At 33.2% G+C, this 16,052-nt stretch overlaps 1 protein-coding gene across 1 annotated transcript in view; it reads left to right on the top strand.

Annotated features, from left to right (window-relative positions):
• The window catches only part of CSMD3 (CUB and Sushi multiple domains 3), a 1,056,828-nt gene extending 1,042,776 nt beyond the window's left edge, over positions 1 to 14,052 (top strand). The window contains exons 67-71 of the mRNA XM_077163312.1: positions 4,197 to 4,355; positions 6,379 to 6,491; positions 9,007 to 9,094; positions 11,444 to 11,579; positions 13,794 to 14,052. Coding sequence (XP_077019427.1) covers positions 4,197 to 4,355; positions 6,379 to 6,491; positions 9,007 to 9,094; positions 11,444 to 11,579; positions 13,794 to 13,953 — 656 coding nt within the window. The 3' untranslated portion in view covers positions 13,954 to 14,052. The remainder of the gene's footprint in view (positions 1 to 4,196; positions 4,356 to 6,378; positions 6,492 to 9,006; positions 9,095 to 11,443; positions 11,580 to 13,793) is intronic.
• The last annotated feature ends 2,000 nt before the right edge of the window (positions 14,053 to 16,052 follow it).

The following is a 16,052-nucleotide window of genomic DNA, read 5'->3' as shown; positions in this document are numbered from 1 at the left end:
TAAAACATAGTGAAGGGCGGGCCACGATGGCTCAGTGACAGAGTTCTCGCCTGCCATCCTGGAGACCCTGGTTTGATTCCCGGCGCCTACCCATGCGAGAAAAAGCAAAAACAAAAAAACAAACATAGTGAAGTGCTTAGCCCTTATTGCTCAATATATGAAAACAGCTTATTATTGCACTAGTCAGTATTTTACTTAACAAATATAAATGAAGAGCAATTAATAAAATTGAGTATTTACATCTAATCTTGACTCCAAGGAAGGACTCCCAGTTCTATTGGGTCAAGAATGGTGCTAGTGTTGATTTCCAGCTGGATATAGAAGTTTTCAATGTATAAACCATAGTGCCCACAAAACTCTAAGACTAACACTGACATTCAAAACTACAGACAAGATAACTTTAAGGCAGCCAAAGTGTATATTAGCCTAAGAGAGAAGGGTTGGCAACAGTCAGATATCATAATGGGCAACCAGTGCCCATCATTTTCCAAGCAGATGTTCTATCTGGTAACATGGAGGTGCCTTTGATAATAGCCCAGCACATCAAGTGTAATTTCTGGATTGTCCTGTGGAAAACATGGCCTGTGGTCATCCCATAAATAAATCAGGCATATGGGGAAAAAAGTGGATATGGAAGACTAAACAACAAACAGTAAGATTGGCCCAATATACATATGTAAAGATTTTACCTGAAACAATTACAGAATAGTGTTTTCTTAAAGGCATGTGGAGCATCCATAAAACTGGAACATGTATTAATTAATAGATAAATTTCTACAAAATTCAAAGCAAAGCCATTCTTCAGATCTGATCTCTGATGATGCAATTAAAAATTAATAGGAACAGGGGTACATTAAAATTTTGCCTGAATGTTTTGAAATTAAGGAAAAAATTAAATTCATTCATGAATAATTCATGAATGAAAGAAGAAATTAACATGAAAAATGCAGTATTAGGACTTAATTGCATTGAAAAATCTAAATATCAAAATTTAGAGATCACAGCAAAATAAAAGTTGTGAGGGAAATTTATAGTCTTAAAACAAGTCTTTAAATCTTTGTTTCAGAAAATAATAAAGAATTAACAAGTTAAATGCTAAATGTTAAGCAGATTAAAAAGTATAGTAGATTATAAACCTGAAGAAACCAGAAATCAGTATGACAATTAAAAAATAAGCAAAAAAAAAAAAAAAAATACCAGAGGTAAAATAGGAGAATCTCGATAGAGCCTAACATAGTTCTTTGAAGAAAACTAACAAAGTAAGGATAAAACATCAAGACTAAATTGGGTGCCTCATAAATGTGCAGGGATATTTTCATATTACCTAATCCTAAAATGTAATCTATCACATTAAGAAATTGAAATGCAAAAACTGTATAATCTCAGCATATGCACAGAGAGTATTTGATAAAATTCAATATCTGTTTGTGATTTTTAAAAATTCTAAGTAAACTAGAAAGGAAAGAAACTGTCTTAACCTGAGTAAAAATACCCATAAAAGCTCTAGAGCAATTGTTATCTTAAATGGGAAAACATTAAAAACATTCCATTTAAAATCATGTATGAAACAAAGTGATTAGATTACTCCCAGTTAAGGTGAATGAAGTTTGGCAATTGTTTCAAAGTCAGAAGCATTTATTTGACAATGCTATGAAGCTTAGGAGGCGAAGCTTAAATTCTAACATGGTGTGAAATAAGGGAGGTCACCAGCATTGTTTTCCTCCTCTTGGTGTCATCCATAACAGTGATAGTTGGATGATAATTCAATTTCCAAAGACTGTCAAATACACAGTCACATGTAAACCTCAAAATAGTGACAGAAATATTCTATTCCCATTGTAAATGTAACCCAAGTGTCTGCCTCTGGCACCTTATCGTGAATCATAGCTCTCAGGTCTAAGTGAGAAAGTTCTCCCTGCAGTGGTGGGGCACTGGAGCCGGCTGGGAGAGGCTCACCAGAGCCCATTTCTACACAGTCTTCCCATCTCCGCCACCAGTGGTGTCATGTTGGTAGTTTGGAATGTTTCATTATGGGAATATTTACACAATAGAAATCAACAAATGCTACAGATGACAACCACCACCGCCCTCACCCCACACCCCCTCTGCCCTGAGCCAGTTGTTTGGCATTTACTTTCACATCACTGACTAATCCTGATGCATCTCACTTGGCTGCTGCTGCCTTCTACTTCTTTCCATTGCTGAGGTCTCTTGTGGCCGAGGCTCTCTTCCATCTCCTTCAACCAGCCCTCCTACCCGAAAGTACCATTAACAGAAGATCATTAGCTGTCGCAGATTTGTCTTAACTTTCTGGACGTAGCAGAAAATAATCAAAACACAGAACAGGGGAAAAAACAAACAAACAACGAGAACATTTATTTGTCGAGTGCCCACTATTTGTTGAGCATCCCTGTCAGAACATCTTTCTCGCCACTCCTCTCATCTGTGCAGCTAGAAGCCTGTTACCCCAAAATTCCTGTGCTTGCATTAAAAAGCTTGTTATTGCTGACTAAAGCTTTTCCTAGGTTAACTTTGATAAGCTAAAATATTCTTTAAGGTGATTGCCAAATCAGACTCTTCACCAACTCTGTACCAAACTTTTAGCAAGATTCCTTTCTTGGATACAGAGCATAGATGGGGAGTTTGGGGGTTTGGCCCAGCCAGTGGGAGGCTGATTTGTCAAAGGACCGTGGATTTTTCATTATTCTAACTACATGTCTGCTAAATATGTATTTTATTAGAAATTATTTAATGAGTTTATATAATCCACATTTTCCTTATTTTACCTATCTAATAATAATAGTAACAGTAGCAGCTAACGCTGAGCTAAAACTGAACTAAACACTTCATATTCATTATCCCACTTAATGTTTCTAATAACCCTATGCTAATCCCCTGTTAATTTCCATGAGGAATTCAGGTTTAGAGAGTTAAAGTAACTTATGCACAATCACACATTTTATATATTGTAGAAGGACTTCAAGCAGCTTAATTTCAGCAACTTCACTTCTAGTCCCTCTGCTATATAGCTTATGAATTATCGTGGAAATAAACAATAATTATTTTGGCTGAGATTTTCAGTAAAAGCTCTTGAGGGTATTTTATGCTGATCTTCTGCAGTAGTTTTATTTTTAAAGGATTTCTGAATAGAATTCAGGGAATTCACAAAGTGTAACTAACTCCAGTCTCTGTGATCTGATTGGTCAGAAGTATAATCTAAGAAGGGGCGATCAGGTAACAAGTTGTCAATAACTTCTTGGAGACAAAAGGCTTTCCCCTAAACCTGCTTCATTCACTCACTCACCCAAATTGACATGGTTTCTCAGTAACTGATTTCTGGTAATGTGCTTTATTGTGACAGCTAGGATTCATGGAAGCTCCTCTAGCCTCTCCTCAAGATCTGAGCAGACTTTGACACAAATAATTTATATAACTATAGATTTTATAACTACTTTAAATAAATGTCATGTCTTATTTCGCTGTATCTAAAATAGTGCTTCTTCTTTAAACAAGTGTTTTCTAACATTTTGAATGTTCTCTGATTCTGCTATAAACCATCTTTCCCCCATGAGCCTTAGGCATTTATAGTGACAATTCTGTTATGTCTAAAAATACCAGTAAAAATCAAAGCTGCCAATATGGTGGAGTCTTTTCTTCTTCAGGAGCATCTATTATTGGAATAACCAAACCCAGTATTGTGAATGGTGGACAAAAGAGCGATCCCTTCTGACAGTCCCCAGAGGCCATTCTGTAAGAGAGTTTTTAATGATTCTACAAATCTGTTCCCACAGCTGAGAGAAAAGCAGGCCTCTTGGGAATTGTACACAGATGGACTTGGTTCAGTAAAATAATTTTACTTTTGTTCTGAAAGAAAAATATTGTTACAGGAGACCAAATATGAGTGAACTTGATATTTAGCTATGTTCTAAGTAAAAATCTCATGTCTTTAATTGGTGTTACCTATTTCTCTCATATTGATGGAATCATGAACAAATCTAGGTTATAACTTTGATTTATTTAAGGAATGAGACACTTTTACTTGAATAATTCATTCTGTCATAGACATTCATTATTATTGTACATTTAGCAAAGTATCATGATTAGATAAAATAATATTCATTAGTATTAAATATTTAAAACTTTTATTTAAAAGATTCTGTAAAATTAATGTCTGTGTTTATTTAATCTGTTCACAGTTCCTGATGACGTGTTTGCCCAAAATTATATATGGAAGGGCTCTTACAATTTCAAAGGAAGGAAACAACCTATGACCTTGACAATTACTAGCTTCAATTCTTCCACTGGGAGAGTTAATGCTACACTCAGCAATAGCAACATGGAACTGCTACTTTCAGGTATCACATGCACACAGCAAAAAATAATGCCTTCATTTTAGTGATGGTTAATAACAATTTTTATATATGATTTTTACATAGTGAGATATGTGTTACATTTGTTTTTGACGAAATTCATAATTCATTCAAAAGCAATGCTTTCCAGTTCTTAGGTTGACAGTTGATTTTTTACTACATAAATATAAAACTCTGTGGTGCTGCAAACATGCATTAGTATAGAACTTTTTTATTTAAATGCAACTAAAGCTTTCTCTATACTAATAACTTTAAAGAGACTGGATCAGTGATTTTCTGTTTATTTTATGGTCACAAAATTGTTTCTTTTAAATGGACACCCAAAATTTAAGGCAGAAAATGTAGAGCTGCAGAAGTTTAAGGGGCCCAGAGTGCTACCTGCCTGCTTAGGCTTCTCCTCCAGTTTCTGGTTCTTTTGTCTCTGGCATTCTTCCCTCTTTATATTTGATTGTTCTGCTGCTCTTCACTATTCACATATTTTCTTAAATGTCATCTCTTCAGACCATATCTCCCTGGAGAGCTGCTCTAAAGCAGCACATTGCAAACATAGCCGGTCATAGTCTTAGCTTTAGGTGACTCAATTCTGCTTCATTTTTGAAATTTTCATTAACTGATATTGTACTACGTGTATATTTTATTGTTTAACTTATTATTTGTCTATAATACAGACATATAGGCTCTAAGAGGTCAGCTCTTCACCTTCCACTTCATTACTGTGTCTCTAGAATCTGGAAGAGTTCTTGGAAGAAAATAGGCTGCAATGAATATTGTCAAATTAATGAAATTGAATTATTTTTGCTCTCATTTTAAAAAATAAAGCACTATGACATTTGATATTATAAATATGAAATATATATATTGAAAACTTCTTGGCTATGTACATCCAAAAAATGTTAATAATGAAATAATTTTCAGTGTAGATAAAATGGGGAAAATAAAATTTTATCTATTGATCATTCTGTATTATTGAATGACTTTGCATTAAATCCAAAATTATTAGAATTTAATGTACACTGTATTTTAAAAATATACATAACTACATAATATAAATTGAAAGACACTTCATATGAATGAGAGACACTCATTTATATTGTGACTGCAATTTCAAACTCTGAAATATAAAAAAAGTATTTATTTATTTTCTATAAAAGTTAGCACAAAATAAATTTGTATTTGTTCTAAAGTTTAGGAAAACTTATAAACTTTTTTCTACAAATATGGAAAAACAAATATGACTCATGAAATATATTTAATTTACTTTTCTTTATAGTGTACATGCAAATAGATTATAACATTTTCCCTGCAATTTGATTTTTGTTTAATTTTTATGCCTTTTCCCTATTAATTGTAATTTACTTTAGGTCATGATCTATATCTCATTGTCTTTTCATTCCCAGTATAGTCTTTAGTGCTTTATTATGTAAGTGAATGAATAGATGAATGAATGAAGTCTTAAATTACAGCCATCAGCAAATCACAAAATTTTTACTTCAGGTTTTATTTCCTACTATTCCCCTAAACACATTTATACTTTCCTTTATTTCTACTCTAGAATATTTACCATTTAAAAAAGCATTTTATATATTTTTGCTATCCTTTATGTCAGTACTTTTATTTAGCCCCCCTGAACTAAAATTTTAACTCAAAATTTCAAGACCTAGTTCAAATGCTATTTTCCATAAGAAGCATGTTATTATGAACAGTAATAATTAATTTTAATAGTATAGGTAACTTAACCATACAATTAAGATTTAAATTGAAGATTTCAGCCAGAGGAGAGATCAATGTATATTGCAATGTTTGTAGAAAGCATTATAGGTGAAGTCGCCCTTGACTTGGTCCTGGTTTTATTTATTTTCTTATCAAATATCTTACCTGATATATATATGTGTGTGTATATATATATATATATATAATTATATATGTATTATATATATGGAATTATAAATAATAAAAAGCATAACTACTTACAATATTATGTAGACTAAAATATCACTACATTTTACAGGGGTGTATAAAAGCCAAGAAGCTCGCTTAATGTTACACATCTATCTAATTAAAGTACCAACTCATGCTTCTGTGAAGAAAATGAAGGAGGAAAATTGGGCCATGGATGGCTTTGTGAGTATATTTCTTTAAAAGTCCACTTCTGATTTTAATGCCAAATTTGCAGTTTGTCCAGAAAAAGAAAGCATAAAAAGTTTACCTAATTATGAACACATAAATAAAATAGCAAAATTGCCATGTTTAGATAAATTATTTTAACAATAATTGATGTAGTATAAATATTTAGTATTGTAAGTTATTGAGATGAAGGATTCTAAATTAGAATTTTTGGATTCTGGTGGGTTTGCTTACTGTTAGGATATTTTGTTTGAGTGTTTATATGTTTAGGAATTTTGTATAAAATGTACCTTTTGTCATTGGTACATTGTATGTCTACAGTCAGCACTGTGATGATCTTGGTAAAATATAATTCATAATCATTGTCTGGAACTGATATTCGATAAGGCATATGTAATGTATTATCAAAAACACATCAGCAACTTTAAGTATGTCCATTAAATGGAAGCACAACTTTAGTAAATATCAAGATGTTGCCTGTGAAGAAGAACTTATGTGAATTTCTTGTGAGGAGATAGTTATGGCATCACCAAGGCTCCTTTCTGTCCTATTCATTAATTAATGTCAGTGTGGTGTTTACTGACAATTTGAAACATAATCTTATATCTATAGTACACGCTGTCCAGCATTCTTCTTTACTGAAGAATGACATGAGAGTTCTGAACAAATCCTCTCAAGTAATAACCCTTCTTTTACAAGGAATAGTTAGTGGGAAAGATGGTAGGTCATAAACTTCAGTAAAGTTTTGCTCCTGAGAAAAAAATAAAGTCCATCCCCAATTTCCAGATTTTGTACTGATACTCATGGATTTGGGAACTGACTCAGTCTCCAGTGTATTCATATTACTTCATTGTACAATTTCATCTAAGAAACAAATAAAATGACTCATTCATTATAATGTTAGAGTTTGAGCTATTTATGTTTTTTTATAATGATTTCCTTTTTAGAAGACCTCAAGCAGAGAATGATGTCTGATAAAAAGGAATAAATACTTGGATGTGAACTGTCAGACTTCCATGAATAGTTTTATGTGTTTGCTTTTTAGGGAACGGATTCAAGATTTTTATAACTTTTACAATATTGTACATGATTCAGGAAGCTAATTGCCATTAATTAAAACAAACTTCAGGGTAAATTCACATTGCTAGGCAGTCCTCAAGATCACTGAGATGTATTAATTCCTATTTTATCCAAAGGTGATCAAATAACATTATGTATATAAAGTACATTTAAAATATAGAATTTTATACACATGGAAAGTACAGGTATTAGCATTTGCAGCTTTAGATGCGACCACAAAATCTCAGGGATAAATAACAATAAGCATTTAATTATGTTTTGTGTGTCTGGAACCAGTGGATGGGGGTGGGGGGGCTCTACTTGAGGCTATGGTGTCCTCAAATATGGTTCAGATCGGTTTCAAGGGGCAGTTGCCACCTAGGGCATGTCCTTCTCTTGTCAGAGGTCAGGAGCTCCTGGAAAGACAATTGAAAACCTACCTCTTAAAGAGTAGGCTTATAGTTGACCCATGCCCTATTCCATCCACATTCCTTGGCCAAAGCAAGTAACAGCACCAAACTCACCATCAATGGGATAGAAGGTGTATCCCTCCCAGGAAGGACGGTGGGAAGGGATTGGAGAATAAGTTCCTGAATGGTGTGTCCTGAAAACACAGGCCCAGACACAACAGAAACTTTCATTAAATGACCCAATATTGCCACTTACATAGCACTAAGGGTTTAAAAGAGCAGAGGAAGAGATCCCTTTGTGGCTGGTCTCCTGGGGAGGAGAGGGAGGCAACTGTCTGGGTGGATGGCAGCTCCAAAGCCCTGTCTATCTATTGGAGAGGAGAGAAAAATTTGTGTTGATTGAAGGCAGGGTATTTATACAGCCCAGGGGAAGGCACCTTGCTCCTGAGAGTTGTTGCACTGATAGGCAACTGGAACTACTTGAACTGGTTTTGGGTTTAAAGTATGGTCAGGCCTTTACATTAGATCTAAGATTCCTCCTGGTGGAATGGAAACACAGTGAAACTTCTGCGGACAATAGAAACGCTGGGGGGTGGGGGGGGCAAAGATAGGAGATAGCCACTAGGTGGGTAGCTGATTTCCCTTTCAGGTAGAGAAGAAATGCATATTTGATGAACATTAATCTAATCTACAAAAGTACAGTGTTATTATATTTTAATTTTTAATCAGCCATTTGCCTCACTCTATTGCATTTTCCTTTGCCTTCTTGGGCAAAAGACTTCTTAGCCTATAAGAAATCTACGTATCTCTATATTTATTTTAACAACTAGCCTCTTAAAATATTATTTACAACTGAAAAATTTGTATTAATCTTTTAATAATGGCAAATTTGGTATAATATACTGTTTTATATATAAGGAAGATATAGAGGAAATGAATGCTGTATAATATTCATTGATTAATAAAATTAGGTATTTATTAGGGCTGGGAAAGTATAGCTGTGGCTAGTCTTCAGATTCAATCAGAATTTTAAATATTTTTAGGTTTCTGCTGAACCTGATGGAGCTACTTATGTATTTCAAGGATTTATTCAGGGCAAAGATTATGGGCAATTTGGACTACAAAGACTGGGTGATGTATTCATTTTGATTTTCATGTATTTCCTTTCTTTCTGTAGACATCATGAGCAAATGCAGTGAATTCTACACATAAGGCACCCTTAATTTTTTTCAATTCCACATTGTCAGGAATATGCATTGAGACTTTGATAGCTTTTAAAATAATCACATTCTTCAAAATATTTGTTCTCTATATACCAACTTGGTACAGTGTTTAGTTTTTCATCATATTTCTAATAAATATGACAAATGGTCTTTCCCTTAAGCAAGTAAAAAGGAGAAATAGTGATATAGATAAAAAAGGAAATATTAAACTTTAAATTGTTTGATCTTATCTCATGAGGACTGTAATACTTCTCTTCAGTTTGAATATTGTTCCAATTTTTTTATTGTTACAGAAATGTAGTGGCACTTTGAAAAACTCATAGAATCCGGCAAGAGAAAATAACTTTGAAGAATAGGCCCCTTTTTGAGATTTTGTTCTTTTCAGATATGTAAATTTTCTGTGGCAAGAGACAGGGAGTTTTGTCATTCCTGTTTCTACATCTCTTAAAATATGCCCAAGCATTTAATGGCCTTGCTTTAATGAATTATTAGCACAGCTTTTGGCATATAATTTTCCTATAAAACTTTCTCCTGTTTCCATATTGTGGTTTTGATGTGTAAAGAATAAATTCAGGTCTAAAAATTTGACATTTATCTTGAAAACCCACTACTTTGAACATGTAAATAAGTATACTAAACTACTCGGAAACATAAGATATAGAATGAGATAATAATGGTTTCATGTTTTTTAAAAAACTTGGACTATGAGGGGCTTAGTTGAATATAACTATTTACCAAAAATGGAAACTAGCTTTCTCTAAATGTATGATAATAACAAAATGTAATTTCAGATAATAAATTGCTAAAATTGTGTTAGCTTTTAAGATAGGTTAAAACATTCATTAACATACATTAACACAGTTGCATAATTGAGAAGAATGTTTTCACATAGTATTCCCAAAAGCATCTCTAACACTATCTGTCTAAGACAAAACCTATTAAAAGGAGCTTTTCTTTCCAAAATGGGTCTGTTAGTTATTTCCCCTTAGCCCATCCTGTGCCCGACAGATCTCACTGGTTCTTTTCTCTCTTCTAATTCTATTAATGCCACTTTACTTAAGAACACTTTTATTTACTCAAGAACACTTTTAACCTTTTGCTTTCTTACCACTTTCATCTACACAAAGTCCTGCTGTTTTAACTACAAAATGTTAAATCTTCCTATTTCTCTAGTTCAAATCTTAATTTCCTTTTTCTTTTACTGGATTGTTGCAACACCCTTCTAACTACTCCAGCTTCCAGTGTGTCTCTCTCAAGCTCATTCTACTTGAGTCACTGTTCTGAATCTCTTATCATAACTTTTCCTCCCCAAACACCTTCAATTGCCCTCACTGACTGTAAGGTGTAAAGTTGAGTGGTTAAGAATGTTATTCATGGCCTGTCATAGCCATAGCTTATTATTTTAGTCTCCAACTCCTATAACACTTCTTTACACTGTTACTCCTCTCCTCTTAGATACCTCGAGATATAACTATTCCTTCCCTTCCTAAAGTATACTGGCCATTAATTCATGCTTGATGTATTATACTTATTTGTGTTTTTCTCAGTCATTTCACTGGTAAACCCCCTCTGTTTTGGTTTGCTAGAGCTATCAGAATGCATTATACCAGAAATGGGTTGACTTTTACAAACAGGATTTATTAGGTCACAAATTTACAGTACTAAGGCCATGAAAATGTCCAAATTAAGGCACTTAGAAAAAAATACTTTGATTCTAAAGAAAGGCCAATGGCATCTGGGGTACCTCTATCATATGAGAAGGCACATGGGGATTTCTGCTGGCCCTTCTCACAAAATATCTTTGGGTTTCGGTATGTCCTTACTTCGGTCTCTGAGCTCTCTCCAAAATATCTTTGCCTTTTATCCTCTCATAATAGGATTCTGGTAACCTTAAACTGGGCAGGTCACATCTCCATGGAAGCAACCTAAACAAAAGGTCCTACCTGCCATAGGTCTGCACCCACAAGAAAGGATTAGAAGAACATGGCTTTTCGGGGATACATAAAAATTCCAACCAGCTTACCCTCAGATTATTTAAGAAAAATTTGTAGCCTTACCTGGAAAAATACTTCCACATAGTAGGCATTGTACAAAGTTGTATGGAAATGAATTGAAGAAGTTGTATGAATTACTTTATTATGTGTGTGTCTACATCGATGGAGCTTGAGAAAGGAAGAATTTAATTGACTCATAAAAGAAATCCATTGAGATGAAATAGAGTAGTTTTTATATTTATAATTTATTTTTTTATTTTTAGGATTGAATATGTCAGAAGGTTCTAATTCTTCTAATCAACCTCATGGTACAAATAGTAGTTCTGTGGCCATTGCAATTCTTGTGCCTTTTTTTGCACTTATATTTGCAGGATTTGGATTTTATCTTTATAAACAAAGGTAAGTCTCATTATTTTGAAATCTGTATGTACGAACTATTGCTACAATTGTTAAAAACCTTCCCCCCACCCCACGCATACCCTCCAGCTCCCTTACATGCAATAAAAATATAACTCTTAAGTTCCACAGGCATGCCACATATCTCTTCTTTCTTTTGCCTGTGAATATTCCTAAAACTAATTGTAAGAGTTATTTTTACATTATCCAAGATAGAGAAATGAAACAAGAATTCAAATAATTTAGAGATATAAAATCTAGGAAAGTTTGGTGTTTGTTGCCTGATTTATTTAGAAAACTTAGAAGCTTGTGTCCAAACCTCTTAGTTCACATTAAAATATTGACTGAATTTACTAGGAAGATGATAAAACCCTCTGATACGCTCTTTCATATTCTGTTGCCTTTAGAGTAGGATGCAATTAATGCTACATTCATGATGTTATCTAGTGTATAGCTGTACATAATTATTAATAGGTCCTTGTCATTATTCATTAGCATATCTTGATAAGGGGTTTTAATCATGAAATTTTTCACTTTTTGGAATAGTTGCTTATCAAGAAGAAATATCCAGGCAATCAGAAAAATAACTGAATTGTTATATAAATGCATTTTCCCCAAACCGATGTTTTCATTATAGATGTCAGTCTACAATATCTAAGAATGATTCAATATTATATAAATTTGTAATAATTGTGAATTGGCAGATGTTTAAGTGTGGCCAATTTATTAATGGATAAAGAAAAATCGGCACTAAATTCATTCATAAATCAAGCCACACCACCTTTTTCTTTTTTTAAAGCTTGATGATACTTCATTAAAGCTGTTGCTTATCATTAGCAAAAGGAAATTACTTTACATCCCATGATTCTTACATATGAGAAAGAGATGGTGTTGCTTTTTGTTTCTATTTTGAATTACTTTGAAAACAGACAGGCTAACATGAAGCTTTAGAGTTATAGCATAAGATGCACCTGAGGAAAAGAGGTTGTGAGTGATATAATTATATAGATGATACCATTAAAAGAAAACTCTGATAATTTTTTTCAACTTATTATCATAAAAATCACCTAAAAATCTTGATATAAACAAAAATTCAGAAAATGCATTTAGGAAGTACATATATAATTAATAGTTAAAAATTGTGGTGTTTGGTATAAGTAAAGAAGTTAGGAAGAAGATTTATCCTTTGCTCCATTACAAGTCAGAAAATTATACAATGTGATATGGGAAAGAGAATCTATAAATAAGCATTAGTCACAGGTGGGAAAATAAATGAAATGAGAATTCAAGACCAACAACCTATAACAGCCAGCATAGACTTTGAGTTTGTTAACCAAAGGTAAAAGCCTAGTTACCAGTAACTCTTTGGAAAATATTTTTCATGATATAAGTATTAGGATAATCACTTCTCCTCTGAGACTTTGAATTTACTTGCTCTAAATTATATCATATTTAAAATCAAATCAATTACTTGCATGTTCCTGGGAAACTCCAGGAGCCTTGCCAATTAGATGTCAGCATTATCTGTTTCCACTTCCTGGAATCCCCTTCTCCTGATTTATGCATAATTGGCTCCTTTTTGTCCTTCAGGTCTCAGGTTAAATTTTACCTTATCAAAATTGTTTCCTTATTGTATCTCCTAAATTAACTCCCCAGATAGTCCCTACTATATCAACCACTTTATTTTATAACACAATATTTTTTATGACTTACTATTTTTCCCTGACATTAATTTTTACTTGTTCATTGTTTTCTATCACTACAGCATTAGATCCGAGAGTGACAATTCTGTATTTTTCTTAATTAAATATTCAATGCTTAGTATCTTGCCTGGCATAAACTAGAAGCTCAGTAAATAATTTTTGAATGAATGAATAAGTAGAAATCAGATTTAGATTTACAAGGATAATATTTTATTTAAATTATATATATTTATTATTTCAGAAGCAAAATGATGGTACTAATATAACAGCACATATTTATATTTTTAGGGACTCACTGGTACTGCATAACAAATAGATATTATATGCAATAATTAAACTTATTTGCATATGACCGCTAAGTTGTATAGGTTTGATTTTTCATTTATGATTTCTCAGTGCTTTCAAGTTCCATTTTTTCAGTAACTGTGATATCTCCTGCGTATTATGTTTGATCCCCGTTTTGCTATTTCGCGAGGAGAGTGAACACACAGCTAATCAGTGTTCTCATCAACAGGACCGCACCCAAAACACAGTACACAGGCTGTTCAGTTCACGAAAACAACAACGGCCAAGCAGCTTTCGAAAACCCCATGTACGACACCACCGCGAAGTCAGGGGAGGGGAAGGCAGTGAGATTCGATCCCAACTTGAACACAGTCTGCACGATGGTATAACGCTGCAGCGCTTGGCCTTCTTCAGAAGCTTGGAAGTCGAAACACAAAACAGTGCACGTACAGTTCACTGCTAACAAATTAAAGCACACTTTTCAAGACTTGCTGGGTCACCTTTTCCTGAAGGATGATAGAGAAGAGTGTTTTTTCATAAACTGGACCATAATTTGTCTTCATGTTCACCATGGAGAATTTTACAGAAATCCGGCTGCACTCTGAGAGTGCTTACTCACAGTTTATTTGCTTTTTTTAAAAGGAGATTATTCTAAAACATAAACTTATTTGCATATATTGGAGGAGCATCCACTATCAGTATTTCTGTGCTTTATAAACTATATTAGAAGAACTGGGTTTTACAAAACAAAAAAGACATAGGGTAGAAAATAAGAGCTCTACTTACAAGAGTCAATAGTTCACTGACTTCTCTTTAACTGTCATGAGCTATGCCATGCCCATAAACCTGTACTTCATCTCACAGTAGCAGCTATTTTTCTTGTTGATTAAGACATTGTTTTCCTTATTCCCGTGGTTATTTAAGATCCAGTTATGTCTTTCAAAGTTTATGAGCTAATTTAGGCCACAGAAGAGATAAAGTTGCCTAACCTGTTTTGACTCTTGCTTTTTTTTAGTTCTTCGATATCATATTGGCATTTCTCTTTTAAACTGGTGATCATAGTTTCTGCAAATTGCAAGGTCACTGATACCCTTCAATTTCCCCATTGTGAGTAACCAGTAATACTGAGTGAACCTTGGGGTAGTGCTAACTCTTTGCTTCAAATTGCTTTGAAATTGAGAAACCACTTTGATTGGCAAAAATGGTCTGTAATAATGATGCTTTTATAGACCCAAATATCAAAACTTACCATCCTTTATCAAACTTTCTGATTTATTTAAAGATCAGATAGAACCTATTAATCTATTGTATTTAGTTTACGATATAAATACAGTTCCTTCCAGAGTCATCTTTAAGTTTATTTAACATTGTTTTACACTTTTAACCCTAATCGATCAGTGAGGTAGAAATTTATTTGGGGTACAACCCTGAACATAGTGACAAAAAAATAAACTATCCCAAGTTACCAAAACAAATTTGTCTTCTAAAGTTATGCACTTGCCAAATTTTCATATATTTAAAAATTTCTGGACCCTTATTCTTAAAAAGCAGGTTTCAGATACAGCAGGTTTGTTTCAGTGTCAAAATAAGAAATGTATTTCTAAGTTATTGGTGGCTCATTACTACTGTATCATACCGTAAGGCCAGCATTTTGATTTAATTAAAGTCACTGTCTTCCTTTTATAGCATGTTTTACTTCATTGGTTAAAATTATGTACACAGTGTGAACCCTGTTGTTGTCCCTTTCAAATATGGATAACTCTGTAGCAATCCCAACATTTTGTATCATGAGACAGAGTGCCTAAGAGAACCACTGCACCCAGGAGCACTGCTTGGATGTATCTCTACAACATTTAGTGAATTTCTTGTAAACCACTTCGAGAAACATTGTTTTGGAAATTCATACAATTTTCTCAACATTGTACTCTACTGACAGGATGCTGTTTTAAATTTAATGCCATCAGTTATTTATTCTTGTTTATTCAAATGACTGCAATAACAATGAATCATTCATTAATGTTAAGGTTAATACACTTAAGATCTTGTTTAAACAATGTTTCTTCTGCAACTGGCTACTCCTCTTATATTAATGCATACACTTTTGTAAAGAAGTATATTTTTATGAAAAAAACTTTGTAAAAGTATGATGTAAATTTTCAGTGCAAGGTAAACAAAATAAAAATGGATAATTGCTTTTGTAAAATGTGTATTCTTTTCAAAATTAACTGTAACCATAGTGGGTAGTAAAAGGATTGAAGAGCCCCTATTAGGTTGGTATTTTTTAAAGTTCCAAAACTTGATATTATATAAGTTCATTAGCAACATAATAATGAAAATATGGTTGTTTATCTTGTTTATATTCTATAGTTCTCCAGTTATGATACTCTTAGAGGTAGAGTCCTAGTAAACAAAGTATTACTGCAAGAACCTTTTCTTAGGAATTTTCTTAAATTTAAGTATTTTAATAGCACTTTCTATACATAGATAT

The sequence above is a fragment of the Tamandua tetradactyla genome, chromosome 6 (assembly GCF_023851605.1).
Source record: "Tamandua tetradactyla isolate mTamTet1 chromosome 6, mTamTet1.pri, whole genome shotgun sequence".
In the NCBI taxonomy this organism is placed as follows: Eukaryota; Metazoa; Chordata; class Mammalia; order Pilosa; family Myrmecophagidae; genus Tamandua; species Tamandua tetradactyla.
The sequence above is the reverse complement of the archived record's forward strand: the minus strand, read 5'-3'. Positions and strand labels throughout refer to the sequence as shown.